This window comes from Sphaerodactylus townsendi, linkage group LG11, assembly GCF_021028975.2.
Source record: "Sphaerodactylus townsendi isolate TG3544 linkage group LG11, MPM_Stown_v2.3, whole genome shotgun sequence".
Lineage (NCBI taxonomy): Eukaryota > Metazoa > Chordata > Lepidosauria > Squamata > Sphaerodactylidae > Sphaerodactylus > Sphaerodactylus townsendi.
The window spans coordinates 53,619,992-53,639,367 of NC_059435.1; the positions used below are offsets into that span (position 1 = coordinate 53,619,992).

The 19,376-nt window shown below is 44.5% G+C and overlaps 1 protein-coding gene across 3 annotated transcripts in view; it reads right to left on the bottom strand.

The window, feature by feature from the left end:
• The window catches only part of FAM171A1 (family with sequence similarity 171 member A1), a 93,369-nt gene extending 91,336 nt beyond the window's left edge, over window positions 1–2,033 (bottom strand). For all 3 annotated transcript variants that reach the window (XM_048510908.1, XM_048510906.1, XM_048510905.1), the window contains exon 1: window positions 1,607–2,033. In XM_048510908.1, coding sequence (XP_048366865.1) covers window positions 1,607–1,703 — 97 coding nt within the window. In that variant the 5' untranslated portion in view covers window positions 1,704–2,033. The remainder of the gene's footprint in view (window positions 1–1,606) is intronic.
• Between the last annotated feature and the right edge of the window lie 17,343 nt (window positions 2,034–19,376).

The following is a 19,376-nucleotide window of genomic DNA, read 5'->3' on the forward strand; positions in this document are numbered from 1 at the left end:
TATCTCCTTTTAAGGGGCTTACAGACACCTTTGTCTTCCTCTTCCCGCAACAGACACCTTGTAAGGTAGGAGGGGCTGAGGGAGTTCTGTGACTAGCCCAAGGTCACCTAGCTGGAATGTAGGAGTGAGGAAACAAATCTAGTTCACCAGATAAGACTCTGCCGCTCACATGGAGGAGTGGGGAATCAAACTCCGTTCTCCAGATTAGAATCCACCTGCTCTTAACCACCACACCACGCTTCAACAATGAAGGCTAGAAATGCCACAGGGAGCTGCCTGGAAATGATGACTGAGTTACCTCTCCCACCTCCAGCATTGCAGGGATTGTCAGTATACAGGTGCATTCTGCAGAAGACAAGGCACTGCAGCAGGGAAGAATCCATTGAATGCTGTTTTAACTTTGTTAGACTGGGTGTTAACAAAATTGATTCTCCATGCTCTATTTCAGTATCCCTCAAACTGGTTCAGCAAGTGGCAGAATACAGAATTTTTTTTCATGGGTGTGTGTGTGTCTGGGAAACCAAGAGATCCACTTCCAGTCATTTCTCCAGATTCCAAGACAAATGAAGACCCAGCACAATTAGCTGGCGACGCCGTGCTTGTATATTTTTACGGCACGCTGTAAAACCAAGCTCGAGAGGTTCACATTGCTAAACAAAAGGCAGAATGCAAGATGACAGCATGGGCAGATCTCAAGGCAAAGGATTCCAATGGGGAAGGGGGCGGGGGAGAAGAAACTTTCCAAGGCGGCTTCAGGCTGCCAAGCGAGGTCCACAACGTACCAGCAATGCCACTGGCACCAGGGGTGGGGGCAGAACAGAGGAAAGGCAAGGCACAACGGCAGGGACAATACAGGCACCTGGTGGAGCATGCAAAGCAGCAAGCATCATTAAGCGGCTCCCTCAGGAGGGAGCACAGTGTCGCCAGCAGCAAGAAACAGTTTGCAAGGGGTGGGAAGGCAAAAATTGGCCAGATGGCCCTTTTCTCTTCGCCCTCCCCGCCCCCGCACCTAGATAGCCCCCCTTTTTCAAAAGGAAACGTGCTCTATTCCAGGCATACAGTGCAGACTGGCTATCCTTTTGTAGGTTTAGCGGGCAGAAAGGATGGACAACGTCCCTTCCCGCCCCCCACCTTGCCTCCTTAACATTTTGATTCATGCTGATAGGGGAGGCCGGGGGTACTACAGGCCACTCGACACCAACCGGAACCCTGAACCAGGGAACGAGCCAGAGAGGAATACGCAGCGCCCGTCACCAGGGCATCCACAGCGAGCAAGAAGAACGGATTGAGGTTCATGGCTTATAAAGAAACGGGTGCAAAAAGAGCAGATCAACGACTGTGTGTGAACGGAGGGGCAAAACCCCACGTTTGGCAGGCACAAAGCACCGAGCAGATCCAGTAACAAAAGCCCTTCCCGGCTGCTCCTCAGCCAGGCGCCCTGTAGCTCCTTTCGGCGGCGCGGCTAGCAACAGCGGGCGCCGCCCCCTCTGGCGGGGAGAGAACCGACCTCCGCCGCCCGGGCTTTGCAGACCCCAGCCCCGGCACAATGCAGGCCCCGTAGCCCCTGCCCAAACTGCACAAAAAGCGCGCCCCTTCCCGCACCGACCTTGAGCCGCATCGGTCGCGCCTAAGGTTTTGGTCACCGCCTTCCACACGTTGCAACCCAGCAGGCACAGCAGAAGCGCCGCCGCCGATCTGTTCATTTTCCACCGCCGTTGCAACCGCAGTCGATGCCGCCGGGAGAAGGGGGTGGGTGGGTGAGAGAGAGGGAGGGAGGGAGGGAAGGAATCGCCGGAGCGCTGCCCAAGAGGAGGAGGAGGAGGAGAGGAGGAGGAGGAGAAAGAGCCGCGATCAGGGGCCAGCCCGCACCGCGCCTCACTCCACCCTGCCCGCCGGTGCGCCCTGCGCCCTCTCCGGCCGCTGCATCGCCGTCGGTGGGCTACAACCGGGCAGCATCCGGCGCCGCTTCCTCCCACCGCCGCGGCTGAGTGGACTGCGAGGGGAGCCGACGGCAGGGGGGTCTGCCGAAAGAGGCGTCCAGGCTCCTCCGCCACTTAACCCCTTCCTCGCCCCTTCTCTGCCTTCCCTTGCTGTTTCCCTGTTGCTGAACACGCAAGAGTCCGGGGCTCATAGCTCCACCTGCCGGCTACTTTCTGCAATCCGAATTGAGAACTGGAGCTCGAGAGAGAATCGTATCGTAGAGTTGGAAGGGGCCATGCAGGCCGTCTATTCCAGTCCAACCCCCTGCTCAGTGCAGGACTAGCCTAAAGAATCCATGACAAGTGTTGATCCAGTTGATCCATACATACAATCTCATGAATCGTAAATGCCTGATAACAATGCAAACAGGCCATGTCATGGCAATAGGAAAAGTTTGGATTTATACCTAGTGGGGTAGCGTCAAAGGGAGGGGGGATTCACGACGCACCAGGTGTGTGCCAATGCGGGGGCGTGGCCGGTTCATGGAGGGAATGGGGCAGGGGCGCAGGGCGCACGTATGCCCTGGGTTCAGTTCCCCCTCACTCCAGCCCAGTTTGTACCCCACCTTTTTCTCCTGTATGGAGACTCCTTGCCCCTCCTCTCCCCGCAGCAGACACCATGTGAGGTAGGCGAAGCTGAGAGAGTTCTGAGAGAACTGTGACTAGTTTAGTGTTACCCAGCAGGAATGTAGGAGTGCGGAAACACTTACGTATAATCCATGCCTGACACCACCATGTCTGACTTCCGATTTTTGGAACTACTTATATACCGAAATCATGATTTATATCAGCCTCAAATCAGCCTCAAAACGGTTTCAGTGAATCCCCCTTTAAAACTATTCTTTAGGCTGAAACGTTTTTTAAAACGACTTCACTTGCCGTGCGATCTCTTTAAGTCATTTTCCACACCTTTCTGCTGTCTTCGAATGTCCTCCTCGGCACCATTTTGCAAGCTCACTCTCTGTTCCCTCCAGCCTATTTATTCTTATAATTTCTGTGAGTTTCTTTATTTTGGGGAGAGTATCCTTCAAGGCAGGATTATACAAAGTATGGAGAATTATAGCATGAAGCTTTGAAGCCTTGAAGCATCAATTCATTTAACTAACTAAAAAAAAGGAACAAACATGTAATGATGGCCACAAATTGTTTCAAGTAGGTGAGTGCGGACATACTCCATAGTACAGAGCAGATAGAAAATGTTTTCCAAACGTTTTAAGAGATTTCTGTGGAAATGGCCTCAGTACAGAGCAGTTTCATGAAGAGCCCAAATCTAATTTATCCTGGGCTGGTACTCATGCAAAGCAGCTATGCATGTTTAGTGAACATGAACCTGAGCTACAGATGTGTACATACTGCTGCTTTGTGCTTAGAGCAGCCCAATTTCAGTGAGGTGTTGGGCCCGCACAAGGTTGCACTGAGTGAGTTATTTTGCCTCACCAGCGTGCCATTTAAATCAGACCTTACTCTGGACCTGGAGATGCCGTCAAAAACAAGCTCCCCCATCATAACATCTGGAAGTACTTAACACATGGATCGCTGCCACCCATACAGAAAACTCTAAGGTGTGTGTTTTATATTCAGGTGACCTTTTAAAACCAAGTTCTGTGACACAGACAATTGAAGCTACTCTGACTGGTTATCAGCATCATCCTGACAAGCTGTATTGCTCATCCACTGAGAAATGTGGCAGAATGCATGGTTAAAACAGTAGTCTGAATGAGCTCTGTGTTGTGAGTCTCTGCTACTACTGGCCACAAGGATGGGCAGATGGCCCTTATGTCCTGCTTATTGCATAAGCAAGTAATCGTTCTTGTGTAATTGTCCTTGCTTTGCTCAGGAAGGAATTGTAAGGTCGCTATGTAGAGAAAGGGAAGGGTAAACCATCTCTGTTAGTTTCTTGCCTTCAAAACCTAATAGGGTTGTTATGAGTCGGCTGCCACTTGACAGTACTTTACACAGCCTACTTCACCAGGTTATAAGAATAAAATGGAGAAGGGAATAATGCTATAAACTGCTTTGAGTCCCTACTATGGAGAAAAGCAGGGTGTAAATTTGACAGATTTATGGAGGAGAAGTCGATCTATGGCTACCAATCTTGATTGTCTTTGAGATTGCAAATGCCTTAGCAGATCAGGTGCTCAGGAGAAGCAGCCGCAGAAGGCCATTGCTTTCATATCCTGCATGTGAGCTCCCCAAGGCACCTCGTGGGCCACTGCGAGTAGCAGAGTGCTGGACTAGACGGACTCTGGTCTAATCCAGCAGGCTCTTTCCTATGTTCTTAAATAGCAAAATAAATAAACAGTAAAACCAATAAACAAGTCCCATGTCTCACAGTCTAAGCATAGTCCCCATCCCACATGCCGATATTCATTCTGGATATTTCTTCTTCTTTTTTTCAGGGACAAAGTAGTAAGAGAATAGAACAGTTCTGTGTTGACAAGGAGAAAAATGAGATGACCCCGAGAGCAAATGCCAACTGTGTTGAGTCACCCGAGATAAAGCTGTTCAGTGTGCTGCTTGAAATCAAAATTACAAATGACTGCGTTTGTGTTAACGCACAGTAAGAGTCAGCAGAGCTCCTGACCCTTGTTAACACGTCTTAATATTGTTGAATTCTTTGGCTGTGAATGTGTCATATCTTGCCGTGTTTGCTAAATTATTGAAGAATGCCATCCATCTACAAAAAGAAATTTCAGATGATTTTAAAGCCTGGAGTAAGAACAAATCAATCCTGATTTTAAAACAATTGCCACTGTAGTTTCACAGTATCATCCTAAACATTGATGTTAGTAGACTTAGAAGAGTATAATTCTGCTTAGGATGGGACTAAGGTCGCATAAAGAAGCTCAGGAAAAAATGTTAATATAACAGCCTGAATTTCTTTGGAAATATGGACTGTGAAGCCTGACAGTCCATATTGTCTGGGAAGGCTGCCTAGTGTTTACAGGCATTAACTGAATTTACAAGTGTGAGGGATTCCAGTGCCTGTCACACATTCTGTGCTCCTTGAGTACTAAAGGTGTACTCTGCTTCTATAACCATAAAGCAAGACAAAATGGGGTGACAGGAAAGGGTGAAAGTGGGCAGCATGTCAATTTCTGAAGACTACAATGAACTAAAAAAGTACATTGTTGTACAGTAAATTCTTTTACAACAAGCAGACATGCATATTTATGTTTCTTTACTTAGATAATTGATACCCTGCCTTTCTCTGCTCAGGGGACCCAAAGTTGCTTACAATGGCATTCTTCCCTTTTCATTTTACCTTCATAACAACAGGAATTCTGTGTGGTAGGCTGGACTGTGAGATAGTGATTGGCGCAGGGTCACCCAGCAGAGGAAAAATTTGAACCTGGGTCCCTGAGATTGTAGGTCAACAATCTAACCACTACACCAAACCAACTCTAACCCAAGCAACCACATGTGATCTGTGCAAAACTTCATTCTTATAACGTGGAAATCAAAGTGATTCAAATGGGGTACAGTAAACCACAAAAATCTTATATAGGGTGCTCCTAGTTGTCCACTTAAGAGCAGGCAAAAGTAAGACTAAGGAACCTCAAGAGGGCTTTCTAAAATGGAATTGGTGAGCCAGCCTATTTGCTGCCACGAGGATCTGGGAATAGGAGACAACAGTGGCCTTGAGAAGGAACAACTGGGCTAAATCTTCAATGAAAAGGTGACTGAATAACCTGCTCCATCAGCAACTGGGAGCAAGTGATCCTGTTCTTTCTCAAGCCACTGGTGAACTTCTCCTGTTCATTTTCCAACAGGGAGAAGAAGATAGGCACGTGCTTTTCATAAGTCTCAGGAAATAGAGAGAATTCAGTATCAGGGGAGTTACTTGTGTCTCTCACCTCCAATGCTGTGCTTACGTTTTTGGCTTTTCAAGAAAGCTTCAATCTATTGCGTCACATTTTGTTAAATTGCTTGGTGGTCTGAAAATGCATGCAAAATACAAGAAAGGAAGGAAGGAAGCTGGGTTTGTGCTGGAATTGCAGAATCCGCAGTTTTCTTAGTACAACTTTCTAATGGGGGTGGTCGCTTAGCTTTGAAGCAGATTTTGCTGTGTTGCATTCTGTAAATGTCTCATTTCTTTTCAAAAACATTTTATAAAACTGGTGTCAAAAAACCTCATGTTTGGCACAGAGCTGGTCAGTCTAATTGCTGAAATGTACTTTAGATCTAATAAATTACTTGTACAATGGAAAGAAAAGCAAAAGTGAGTATTTTAAATACAGGATGAATGCCAATACATAGAGTACTGGGACCCGGTAATTTATAGTTCTCCACTATATTATGACTGGCACATTTGCCTTTTCTGTTGTAGTGTCTCAAATTTTGCCTCCCTCACCCCCCATATGATCGACTTGGTGCCAGATCTCCTAAGTCTGAAGTGCCAAGAAATCTTTTATTTGGTCTTTTTATTTACCATTATTTCCCCCCTTTTAATTTTAATTTTAACTGTAGTCAATTCTACTTCCTACCCCACTCCCTGCATAGGTTTTTGATGCTGGTTTCAATATTTCTGATGTTTAATTATTGCTGATTTTATTGTAATTGGTCTGTTGGTGTATGTCAATACTGCTGCTTCACTTAATTGTTGTTTCATTGCACATTTAATATTATTATTATTGGTTGTACAGCAAGAATTATTACTGTTATTTTAACTAGAGGTTGGGAGGTACCTCAGCCACTCCTGTGCTAAAATAAACATTTCAGATAACTAAATATTTTCTTGTAAAATTAGAAGTTTTCTGAATAAATGAACACATTGATTCAAATCTATCCCAGGACAGAATTAACAGATGACTTTGTGCCAGGAATCAACTCCTCTTTCTTTAAAATAATTATTACATTTAATGTTGAAAGTTGGTCATGTTATATTACACTGTCAATAAAATCAATATATCTTCTATTACAATTCCTTAGGAGGTATCATATAATACCCTCCGACTCCTTCCCTTCCACCCAATAACTTCTGCCTATCTCTTCTATCACTTTGTACAGTTTCTGTCAATATTCCTAGAAGCCATTGATGTTGTGTAGCAAATTTTCCTTTTTCCATGGGATAGCAGACCAGCACGGTCTGTGTAAGAAAACTAAGGTCCTTTCTGCACAGCACAAATAAGATGCCCTGAGGACACACAAAAAAGGTGTCTTCGGGAGAAACTCCACACAGATTTTTCCCCAATATGTACTCAGGACGCCTTATCTCATACCAAGCTGCCTTATTTGGAGGAGGGTTTCTGGCATGTCCAGCTTGGTTTTGGGTGCTTGGGAGATGGTGGGTGGGGGAATGGGGAGCCCAACTCACCGTTAGCCACCTCGGATGGCTATTTTTGTGCTTGGATTGGGGGTTATGGAGGGTGTGGAGGGAATGGGGAGGGAGGCATCGCTTCTCTGCCAGGGCTGGTTGGTTTTTGGGGTGGGGGAAGGTGGGGTGGGAATGGGGAGGTGGGGGAAGGCCTAGTGGGGGTGATCTGGTGCTACTTCTTCACTGGGCCTGGGTTGGTTTTGGGGTGGGGGAAGGATGTTTGGGGGAATTGGATGGTGGGTGGCAAGCATGGTGGGAGTATGACTTGGCACCACTTCTCTGCCTGCAGATGGGTTGGTTTTGAGAGTTAGGGGAGAGAAGCTGAGGGAATGGGGAGGTAAGTGGCAGCACTTGCAGGAAGGCGCTGCTTCTCCTTTGGGGCCGGGTTGGCTTTGGTGGCAGGGGGAGCGTGACTGGGGGAACAGGGAGGCAGGTGGCAGACCTAGTGGAAGGGCAGCTGGATTCTGCTTCTCTGCTGGGCCCGGGTTGTTTTGGGGGGTTGGGGAATGGGGAGGCAGGTGGCAGGCTTGGTGAGTGGGCGGCTTGATGCTTCTTCTCCTCTGGGCACTTTTGAGTGTGACAATAAACCATCAATCAATGGGCGTGCAGGACACTCCCATTGGTTGAGGGTTCGCTGTTGTGACATTAGTGATTTATATAGGTAAAGATTTATTTCAGACACAGCTGCTGAATATCCTCATTCTCCAGCACCTCCCTTTCCAGTTAGCATCCCAAGTCAAAGTCTTCATGGGCACATCTGCTATCCAAATATAAACCCAGCAATCCTAGTCTGTTAAGGTACTTTGGGAGTTCAGCTGGCTGGCACATTTTATCCTTCACCCATTGGTTCTGAGGGAGCAAACTATGACTGGACTGCAGAACCCTGCTCTTTTCCTCCTGCCACCACCCCAAGTCTCTCTCTACTACTTCAAGGTTTATGTCAGGATCCCCAATCTTTTTGAACCGGCTGGCACCTCTGGAACTTTGGTACAATAGGGGCGGGCACAGCCACAAAATGGCTGACATAAAATAGCTGCCACAGCAGGTGGAGGCAGCTGCAAAATGGCTGCCACAGCTTACCTTCAGTCACACAGTGAAGATCTTTGTGTTGTGGTAACAGCTGCTGCCACACCTATGTTTTCAAAAGTCTCCCCAGCCAATTAAATCTCCAGTGGCCAATCAGAAACCTTGCTGGGCAAAAGTCTCACGTAGCCTCTCCTACTTTCTGAAACACTTGGTGGGCACCAGGAAAACAGTTAGTGGGTAACACGGGGGTCCATTGGCACCATGTTGGGGACTCCTGGTTTATGTCTGCATAATTCATGTATGCTTTGGTTTCAGCAAACTGACACAAATTCCCCTGAAATTTGCCTTTTAAAGTGAACTTTGTAGACAAAGTGTATGTCACTAATGTTTTCAGTGAGCTCAGCACTGTATGCCAAAAGTTCTTTTTGGCAAAAGATCTATGATTATTTATTTTATGTATAACTCTGCTGCAACCTTAACTATGAACTCACCCAGATTATTACTTATGAGCTGCTTCTCAGACAGAGGCAGCTTTGCCATCAATATCAGGGTTTGCATTCAAGAGCCACTCTCAATATATTAAGCAGGTACTTGGGTGATGGACTGACTAAAGTTCAGAATGGAGGAAAGGGAGAGAGAATTAGATATGAAGTAATGGGTGTAATCTGGGAACAAAGGGCCTTAAATAGCATCAATGGATGATGGCATGAAATATTGAAAGGGATAGAATGCCTCAACATGCAAGAAGTATTAAATGAATAATTAAGATTCTTGGATATCATTGATTCTGAATGTACACTGGATTCATCGAGTTGAAATTTCTGTGGCTTTTGGTTCCAAGGATATAAGAAATCAGAGGGCAGGTTCCCATTTTGGTCACTGAGAGGGATGAGAATTGGATGTTTCTGGCTCCAGCCCACCTCACCTCACCTCCCCTGCCCTGCTTCCGCCCTCCCTAATGATTGAGAGGGCCTTTAAAAACCTTTTTTTCAGGCAAGCATCTTTTAAAAAAAACAAGTCTCTCTCCTTCTGTAGCAGTGAGGGAAAGGCTGGGGGGGAGGGAGAGATAGTATGTGTGCCTTTGTAGGAGAAAGGTCTCTAAAGTGATACTGGACTCAATCTAGCTGTTCTACTGCAGACCAATATGACTATCCTCTGAAACTATTCACAAAATAATGAGTCATGTGGATTTAGATTGACATAAAATGGTAAGACTTTTTAAAAAACTGTATTTATAAATGACTGACCAATGTTTTCACTCTTTATTTAAACAGCTTGCTGTGAAGGGACATACAGGCTGATTTTGAACAAGTCCCTGAAAACATTTGCAGAATGTTTGCAAAATGTTTCAATTTCCCACCTGTTTGTCCATACCCCCTTGAAACAATTCCTGGCTGCCAGTTGGTGGTTTTTCTAGTTTTTTAAAAATTCTCAATGAAATCGATTCTTGGATACCTCAGTGCCTTATGCTGAGATTCCCCATAGATCTTGTAACTGAAACTGCTCAAAATTGAAGCTCCCCAAAATAAAAAAAACCCCAGAAATGATGAAAATAATCAGGTGAGAAGGAATGAAGTGAGCTCAGCAATGTGATAGGAAATTGTGCTGAGGAAGAAGTTTGGGGACAGCAGAGAGGCATGGAAAACTTATTACATAGATCACACAACCATGAGAACATTTTGAAAACATTTCAGGATAAAGAATCGTTATAAAAGAGGATGCATACAAAATGTTTCCAGGCTGGAAATAACACGTTTTCCAGGCTGGAAATAACACTTCGTGTCGCGAGCCGCCGCCCATGCCACTTCTTACCGCCTTCGGAGCAGCTGGTCGCCGCTTTCCAACCTCGCTTGGGAAGCGAGGTTTATGGGAAATGGCGGCTTGGAGCCACTGCCGTGCGAATGGCAGCGGCTCCAAGGCGCCCTCCCCCCCTTCCGCCCTCTACCTACCGTGGCTGTGGCTGTCCGGCGCGTTGCCGAGGCCTGGGGACACGCCCCCCTGCCCTGCGACGCCGGAGCACTCGCGCAGGGCAAGGGGGGGGCGTGTCCCCAGGCCTCGGTGACGCGCCGGACGGCTACGGACACGGTAGGTCGGCCGGGCGACAGCGCTCTGCGGCGCCGTCTTCCCGGCTGTTTCTGGGACCATTCGTGCGAACGGTCCCAGGGGGGTTGGGTCGGCGTGGAATGCACCAACCCAACCCCCATCGTTGCCGTGCAGAAACTGCCTAAGGGAGGAAAAACCATACAGAACTCCATGGAGGAAATGTTTCATTTCCTGCCTCAAAACATTTTATTTTGATTGTGTGGAAAGGGTCAAAAAGTCAACAGGCAATCTTGTATGTCAAATCACAAGCATGAAATGCATCCAGTTGCACAATCCTGTATTATGAAAATGTAGAAAGTCACTTGCCAACAGGCTCCAGCTGTTCATATGGAGCTGAACAGCTGGGTGTATAATCCTGACTGACCAGCAAGCAGAATGTGAGCTGAACCAGCATCCCTAGGTTTAATTCTGTTTTGGGCCCCCACTTATATCTGATTTGTAGGATCACATTAAGGCATGATGAGGCCCTAAACTATATTAACTTTAAGAGGCCCATAGCATTACCCTCCCCCAAAACAATTTCTAACAGCAATGTTTTTATTTAGAATCCTATTATAATCTGCGGCTCTAAACTGTAGATTACTTAGTTTATACATAAATCCTTCTCTTTTGGCATGTTTATCTTCTCTTCAAGTCTCTAAAAGGACAAGTGTGCCAGATTTCAGGACATGATGGTGTTTCAAGGAACTGTGGCATCGACACCTCTATCATGCATTGAACACATTTGTAATTCTGTTTGGTGAACCAGGACAGGACCATAAGTTTCAGTACTGATGGAGTTCAAACAGTTGGGTGTATGAACAGAGGCAAACACAGCCTGGTTATTTGGATTCTCCAGTAGTTCAGCCAGTTCAGCAGTAGGTGGTGATGGTGGACTTCCAATACACTGAAAATGAAACAAAATAATATCCTGGTAACTAGTTTGTTGGTACCATTGCTCGATGCAGATAACATTTTTGTTCATGGCCACTAATGAATATTGAGATATATTTGACTTAATGTATATCAAATGCAACAGAAGACATCAGAGATGTGCTTTAATTGGTTGCTATTTTTTTTGGTTTTGGTAAATTTCCTGAATTATCCAGGACATTTTGCTTTCCTATTCTATTAATCACAGAACAAAAAGCAACCTTTGAAACTGACATATCTTATAAATATTTTGGATGGAAATGGTTGCGTAGAAACAAATATTGTATGCAACAAATGGCTTTGTAACTTCTAATCTAAAGAATATATTTCCCTATACAAGTGCCAGCTATTGCTGGCATCATGTGAGTTCTGAGCGCAAGTGTGGAATATTTGCTTCTACAGAAAAGACCCTTAGAAACCTCTGACTCCATGCAGGTCCATGTGGAAAGTGAGACAAAGAACAATGGCTACTGTGAAAGAAGGATAAGGGGTCAGAGGGCAGCTTCCAGGTACAGACAAAGAAAGGACATCCCACCAAGAGATAACACTTACACACTTAATGTCCAGGCATGCTGAGTTGCTCTCACTCTACCAGTAAAACAGGACAATTCGTTCATAAAATAACAGCATATAAACAACCCCAGGAATGTATTTTAGATCTGAAAGAAGAAATCGGTTACTTCACAATCAGCTAAAATGGAAACTCTTAGGTTACCATGAACTACTGTACTAAGAGGTGAGGATAATAGCCAAGCCCCTAGAATGGCATATGCTGACTAACTGCAGCCAATGACAGCATACACAGGAGTGATGTATAATCAGGACACCTACATCCTAGATGACAGTGTCTGTGATATACTCCTCTGGCCTCCTTGTGTTGTGCACCTTTGGGACGCACAAAAGACCTCTGTGAGGACTGAAGGGCACAGAGAAACATCATAGAGGTATGCTGACATTGCCATAAATTAATTGACTTCTCCCATATATTGATGATATAGGGGAAATTGTTACCATGACACTCTGTGATGGGAGACTAATGGTTGGGTTGCTGTCTGTTGTTGCTATTCTCTCAGTTCCATAGGGCTGGAACCAGTGGTCAGATTCAAATAATTAAACAACCAGTTCCGAAAGGACACAGTGGTGGGATTACAACCAGTTCTCTTAACTAGACAAAAAAACAGCTTCTTGTTCTACCGACCTGGTGCAACTAGTCTGAATCCCACCACTGGTTGGAACTTTTTTCTTCTGTTGTTTCTCTGCTGGGAGAGCAAACCATTATGCCAACATCATAACAGCATCAGTAGAACGCCAGTATAGCAAATCTTACAGTTGGGAGGTTAGTTCTACAGTCACAAATATACCATATAAAGCTGGTGCAAGGAGGTTACTTCTTCAGCAGGGGGCATACAAGAAACAGAGCTGCTTACAACAATCTGTTATTGTGCTGAGCCCTCTGTAATATCTCTCAAGTACTTCCTGTGATATGCTAATGAAAAAAGCATAGCAACAAAATCTAACATTTTCTTTGGGCCCCAGATACCGTACATACAAAAGAAAGAGACAGCTGAAATCTTGGCTGTTCATTTCTGAAATGAACCTTTTTTTCTTTTTGTCCTGTTAAGTCATGCATAAGGAAACATTTTCATGGCTGAATAAAATTCAAGTCTTAAAATGTTAGTAGTTTAAAATTCTAGGTAGAGTTATGCGTGTATTGGATTTTGTAAACCTAGCTACATGGATTTTGTAAACCTAGCTACATGGATATCTGTCATGGATAATCTAGTCTTTACTCTGTCGTTTCCTCTGAAATAAACATGTTATTGACTTAAACATGTGAGAACTATCTGCGTACCCTCATGTGTCACATGATCTTTGTTCATCTTTCAAAATACATACAGTTTACCACCACAGGCACCCTAATATGTTTTCATTACCCCTAGCATGTTGTTATATGATTACATAGTTTGAATCATCATGAGGCACTATCACAAAGAAGGAAGAAATAATACATTTTCACCTTTTCGATAGCCGTGAGGAATTTGCCTGAATAAACTTTTATAGATCTGACCCCTATAGCTGCTCTGAAGTATCATTAAAACTGCTCTGTCAGTATAATCCCTGGGTAGTATAAAAGTTTTGTAAACAGTAATGGCTCAAAGGCAAGTTTTCTTGTAAACTATCTCTTCTGCTGAAATACTTACGTTAACAGAAAAACAGGGCTATCAAACTCCGCTAAAGTTGGCCAACAAGGATTTCTAATTGAAGCAGAAAAGTCTTTGTAATTTAAAAAACAAAACATCTTAAATAAGTTTATACAGAGTTTTACTGGACTTCCTTTTGTATGTCCTTTCCAGCTGGCTGGTGATTTGTCTTCTGCTTCGCTTAGCTGCTGTGTATCTGTGTTTGTTTTGCATCGAGGAAAGGGGATAATCTATCTCTCTGTAGACTTGTAAAAATAAATTTGTTTAAAGCCCTCACAGCACTATACAGAGGTGGACAGAAACCCGCTTCCCAGCCTGTCTGCACTGACTCCCCTGTTTTTTTTTTTCCATGTGCAGCTGCCTCCACTGTGGGTTCACCTATTTGGTAGCTTTTCTGTGCTCTCAAGAACCCTGCTGCAAGTGCAACCTGACTGGTGGATCGGGATCCAAGTATGTGCTTCAAGGCAGACAGAGCAAAAATGCAGATTCTGGTCTTTTGGAGGCCTCTGTGCCAAAAGACAAGGCTCAGAATAGAAACCAGTACACCACAACTTCTAATTGCAAACTTTATCAGCAGAACTGAAAATCAACCAGTATTGAGACTCTAGTATCCTTGAAGTTCTTGCCCGGGTATGCAGAGAAATATAACTTTTTGAATAATTAAAAAAAATTAAAATTGCAAGAAGAGCTTGAGGAGTGCTGAGCATATACATTGCCTTCCAGAGGCAGGGAATGTTGAAGGCAGCTGAGAGCGATTTCAGGTGGTGGGGTGGAATTAACTAGGCTAGATGAGCATCTTCTTGTTCACCAAGGCAAAAATCTCAGATAGCACACTAGGGCAGCTGCAGTGCAGCACTACGCCACTGAAGTTCAGGGCTACATGAACAGAAATGTATTTAGAATATATTTTCAAAATGTATGTGCTTAAGGCAGCGCAGGAAAAGACTCATTGAGCCATATAGCTCACCTTTCTGGAAATGTATGTCTCTAAGGGAGGACCTCCCAAACTGCTTGGCTCCCTCTTCCCAAGTTTCTTCACTTGCCAATCTATCCGATAACATGGATTGCTAGGTCATGCCTTATCAACACAGCAGCAAACTAGGACCACCTAATTTAGTATTGATGGATACTGGGGAGGCTTTCGAGGCATGTACAAGAGGTTTAGATTGTACATTAAAACAAAAGGAAACCTCCCAGCCACATAAGAACTGAGCATGCTCTGAACTCTTTGAATTTAAGGATGTCCTCAGTGTGTGTGGGGGGGAGGGGGTTATCCATTAGTCTGCAAATAAAAGCACTTCTTCAGGCCCTAATTTATCATTCCCCCAGCTGCAAAGGGGCCAGAGGGGATGGACCCTACCATAAAAAAGGGAGGGCGATATCAGCATTGAAGAATGTGCAACCAGTTCTGAGCCTTCCCTGACTCTTTTGTACTGCATGAAGCAGGAAAGTAAAACATCCCCTTCCTTCACTGTACGACTCAGGTTTGGCCTTAAATTAGCAGCTTCCTTTTCAGCAGACAAGGTTCTTTAACAACAATCTATTTAAATTTGGAGCTACATGAGGTGGAATCTACTTTAGCTCCTGAACTAGTGATCTGATGCTGTTTCACTATAGGGAATGGGACATTTCTCCATTTCCTGTTCGCCCCACAGTTCATCATAGCCCTGCTTCCAGTCCTTACACAGTTCAAACAACATTTCTCAGAGAGCATCGCTTGATATTATGCTATAAAAATCTTGAGTCGCAAAACAATAACATTCAGCTTTATTTTTGAATGACATAACGTGACTGTGATGATAGTGGATCTGCAGCCTAGACCATCTCCCTAAAACAGTAAATTCTTGATGCTACAAGGCTAACCAGCCTTAATAAACAACCATCTTGGTTTTGCTCTGGGCATGCCAGATACATCCAGGCTCCAGTACTGACTTGCCTGATTCTGCCCTGGTCATGCTTTTTCTCACCAAATATACATCTTAGCACTTCCTCTTTACACAATACATTGGAGATTGGGCCAGTACAGGCACAGAACCATTTGGAAAGTCTCAGATGGAGAACTAATTCCTATAATGGCTAACCTATTAAATTTCTACACAGCCAGTTACCCTGAGCTGCCCATACTGAATCATACTATTGCTTCATTTATTCTTGCCATCAAGCCTCCACTATGGTATATATTCCCCCTCCTCTTCATCTTGGCACTGAGATCACTGTCAATCAGACGAAGCACTGAAATGAGTTTCAGGCTGTCTCCACAACAGACAGAGAGGGCAAAATTGGGTAAACCCCCTCCTCGGTCTCATTACACTCACTGTAGACAATCGAAACTCATTCAGGTAGGAAGTGAAAAGGAAGGATTTTGTTCCTTATGCTTAGTCTACTCTAATGTCAATAGGGGCCAAACTGAAAAGCAGGACACATTCACATAGATACCTGACTCCATGACATGAGGTAACAACCAGCCCATTATTGACTATAGATTCTCAAGGTATTAGGCCAAGGTCTTCTTCAGTTTTGATATTTGACAATCCTTAAAGCAGAGATGCCATGAAATCAGTATGGGACCATCTACATGCAAGTTCCCTGGCACTGAGTTAATACCTATCCCAGTAAGCATACTATGCCACTGGGGGAAACTGTCCATTGGATGCATTGTAAATGTTTGTACTAACTCTTACCTTAAGGGAGTTGGCAAGTTCTGCCTTCTTGATTTATCCAACTCAAAAACCTTTGGCCAACCTCAGTAGATAGTGTACCTGTTTTGCTCCATTACTTAGAAGACTTCTCCAAGACTTAAGATGAATGGGATGTGAGTGTTAGAATACACAACCCTTAGGAATAAGAGAGAATGAACTTCTTTTGACATCTTAAATTATTTGCAGCCCTTACATGGCAATCTGTTCTGCTCCGGAGGTTCTTTGACATGCATTTGCACAGCTTCTGCTTATTCTTTTGGACTTAATATCAGAATTCTATTTCTAGAATGGGATGTTGTTCAATTGTTCTGTTTTTTAAATCTTAAGGACCTGTTTTCATTAGCAAATTTAAACTGTGGATTCCATACATGTTCTACTTCAGTCCTTGCTGGCTTACACTCTTCCATATTGAGACAGATCTGTACTTTGCCTTTAGGGATTAGGAATAATGTGCTTCCCAGAGCTTGAAATATTTGACTTTTTGCCTGCCTTTGTTACACTGTCCCCAAAAGTATGTAGCCAGGTTTTAAAAACCTACATATGGTGCCTTGATATCAGAGGGAGATGAATTTTTCAATATGCGTATATGTGCACACAGCTGCACACAATAGTTCCTCTCTATTCTGTCAGTCAGATCTCAGTACTGTATCCAGCTCTGGATGCCGTACTAAGGAAGAATGCAGACAAAATGGAATGAGTTCAGAAGAGGACAACAAAAATAGCCAAAGGTCTGGTAAACAGTCTTACAAGGGGCCCCTCTGCACTGTAGGATTCAACCTTAGTTCGACGTAGGTCCGACCCGGGTACTCTGCATAGCCGTAGCATTCGACTCTTGTCTGTCTCGGCTTCCCCCCTCTCACAGTTAAATTTTTGAGCTCGACTGGGAGGTGCAACTTCCTGGTGAACTTGGGTTGCACTCAAGCCGAAGCTGGCTCACCTCGACTCTGCCAGCCAGCCAATCACGGTGCGGTATTTTCAGCCATGCGCAGAACGGGAGACTTGTGGCGGCAGCAAGAAGTGTGCCTTAAAAAAATCCTCCTACGTAGCTCCTATGTCGGTAAACGAAAAAAAAGGGATGCACACTCATGTTTCCTGCCAAAGAATGGCAGCCAATCGGGAATGAGGAGCGGAAGACGCAAGGAGGTAATCCCGCCCTCTGAACTCGGCTCCGGAGACACGAGTCAGCTGCTGTGCAGAGAAACGGAGGATAACGATTTCTGCGGACACGAGTCAAACCTGAGTCACCTTGTGTGTGCGGAGAGGGCCAAGAAAACTTTGCGGGAACTGAGTATTTTTAGCATGAACAAGAGAAAGCTGAAAGGATATATTATTACACTCTTCAAATACCTTAAGGGCTGTCTCATGGAAGAGGGCAAAGATGCCATTTGCTACTAAAGAGCAAGACTAGATCTAACAGGCTTGACGTACAGGAGGTTAAATTTAACTTGGGAAATAAAAAAATTCCTAATGGTAAGAGAGGCTTGACAATGGAACCAGTTAACTAGATGGAGGTGGAGTGGTGGGTTCTTCTTCACTGTAGGACTTCAAGCAGAGGCTAGGCAGCTGTTTGTTGGAAATACTTTGCTTTAGATTTCCTATATTGAACAGGGAGTTTTACTAGGTGGGCAATATGGATCCTTCAATATCTAGGACTTTGCATGTGAAATTGCTCAACATGCATTGGTCAAACTGATTGTCTGAGCTATATGTTATTGACCAATCAAAACACCTGATTCTGTCAATCAAAACACCTGTCATAAAATTCTTAGTTCATCTCTGTATCCTCTCCTTAAGTTAACTATTTCCTCCAGAATGGATCATGCTAACCTCTGTTTAGGGCTTCCATATTTGGACCCAGTTCTAAAAGCTTCCAGTTGCTGGATACACTTTGATACTCTACACATCAGAATGTTTATACATATAAATCCTCCTGACAAACCAGAGTTGGCTTTGGAATCTTAAGGTATTCAGATCTTTGCATGATCAAGCCTTAAGGACAAGGGGTGGAGTTCATTAACTACTGGGCTTCTGGAGCACTTGAATTTGTGCTTGTTCTGGCAGGGGTGTGTGGCCTCATGGGGGGGCGGGGGTGCTGCAGACAGGCCTGGACACCATTTTGCCCCGGGCTCTGGTTCCCCTTCCTATACCTCTGCCTTGCTCCCCCTGCCATGGCAAGAAGTGAGGGGGCTGTCAAAGCCTTGCAGAAGCCTTGCTCTAGGTGCCATAGCAGGGGGAGTGAGGAGCAGGGTGTAGAGATCCCCAGGTGGGGAGGGGAAGCAGGCCAGGCTGCACCCTGCGCTGAGCTCAGATTCAGCCTGGATCCAAGCCTGGTGCAGACTGCAGAGATCCCTTGCCCACCTTCATCGGAGACCTTGCAGGGCCTTGGATGGAAGTGGGCAGGGGAAGCTGGCTGCTGTATTTCCCACCCTAGATTTATACTCAAGTCAATAAGTTTTCCCAGTTTTTGGGGGCAAAATTAGGTGCCTTGACTTATATTTGGGTCGACTTATACTCGAGTATGTATGGTCATCTGTTTTGTAATATATCTTGGTGTAGTTCTTCAATTTCTTCTTACATTTCCCTCACAATAAGCCCTGTTAAATTAATAGATTTTTCTAACTGACATGTTAACCGTAAAATACTATGCCTATTTTTGTGGGCTAATATACTAGGGTAACTACCCAGGATTAAAGCTCTGAATAAACTACCTAGAAATGCTCTTTTACCTTCAGTATCTGATAATTGTGTATCTATAATGACTTCATCACTACAGGATCTTTCAACTCTTTTATAAGCTGTGCCACTCTCTTTATTTGGGCCAATAACATTATCTACTATTTGAACAGGCAGGGTAAAAAAATCCCAGAGCTGCACACTGTCTTCTCCCCTGGAGGGTGATTACTTACCCATCTGTTAAATTAGAACCATAAATTAGGATCTTTAATGACCTACCCTGAGCAGATGGACTCTGTCCCTCTCCATGAACTATTTAAGACAGGCATTTTTGGAGATAATTCTGCATATTCATCTGGATCAAAATTTTCAGAATAATTCTGAGGCTGATATGTGGCATTAAGCCACATTTTGGTATTACACAGAGGATAAGATTTTAATCCCATGCTTCTTTTTATGGTCCATT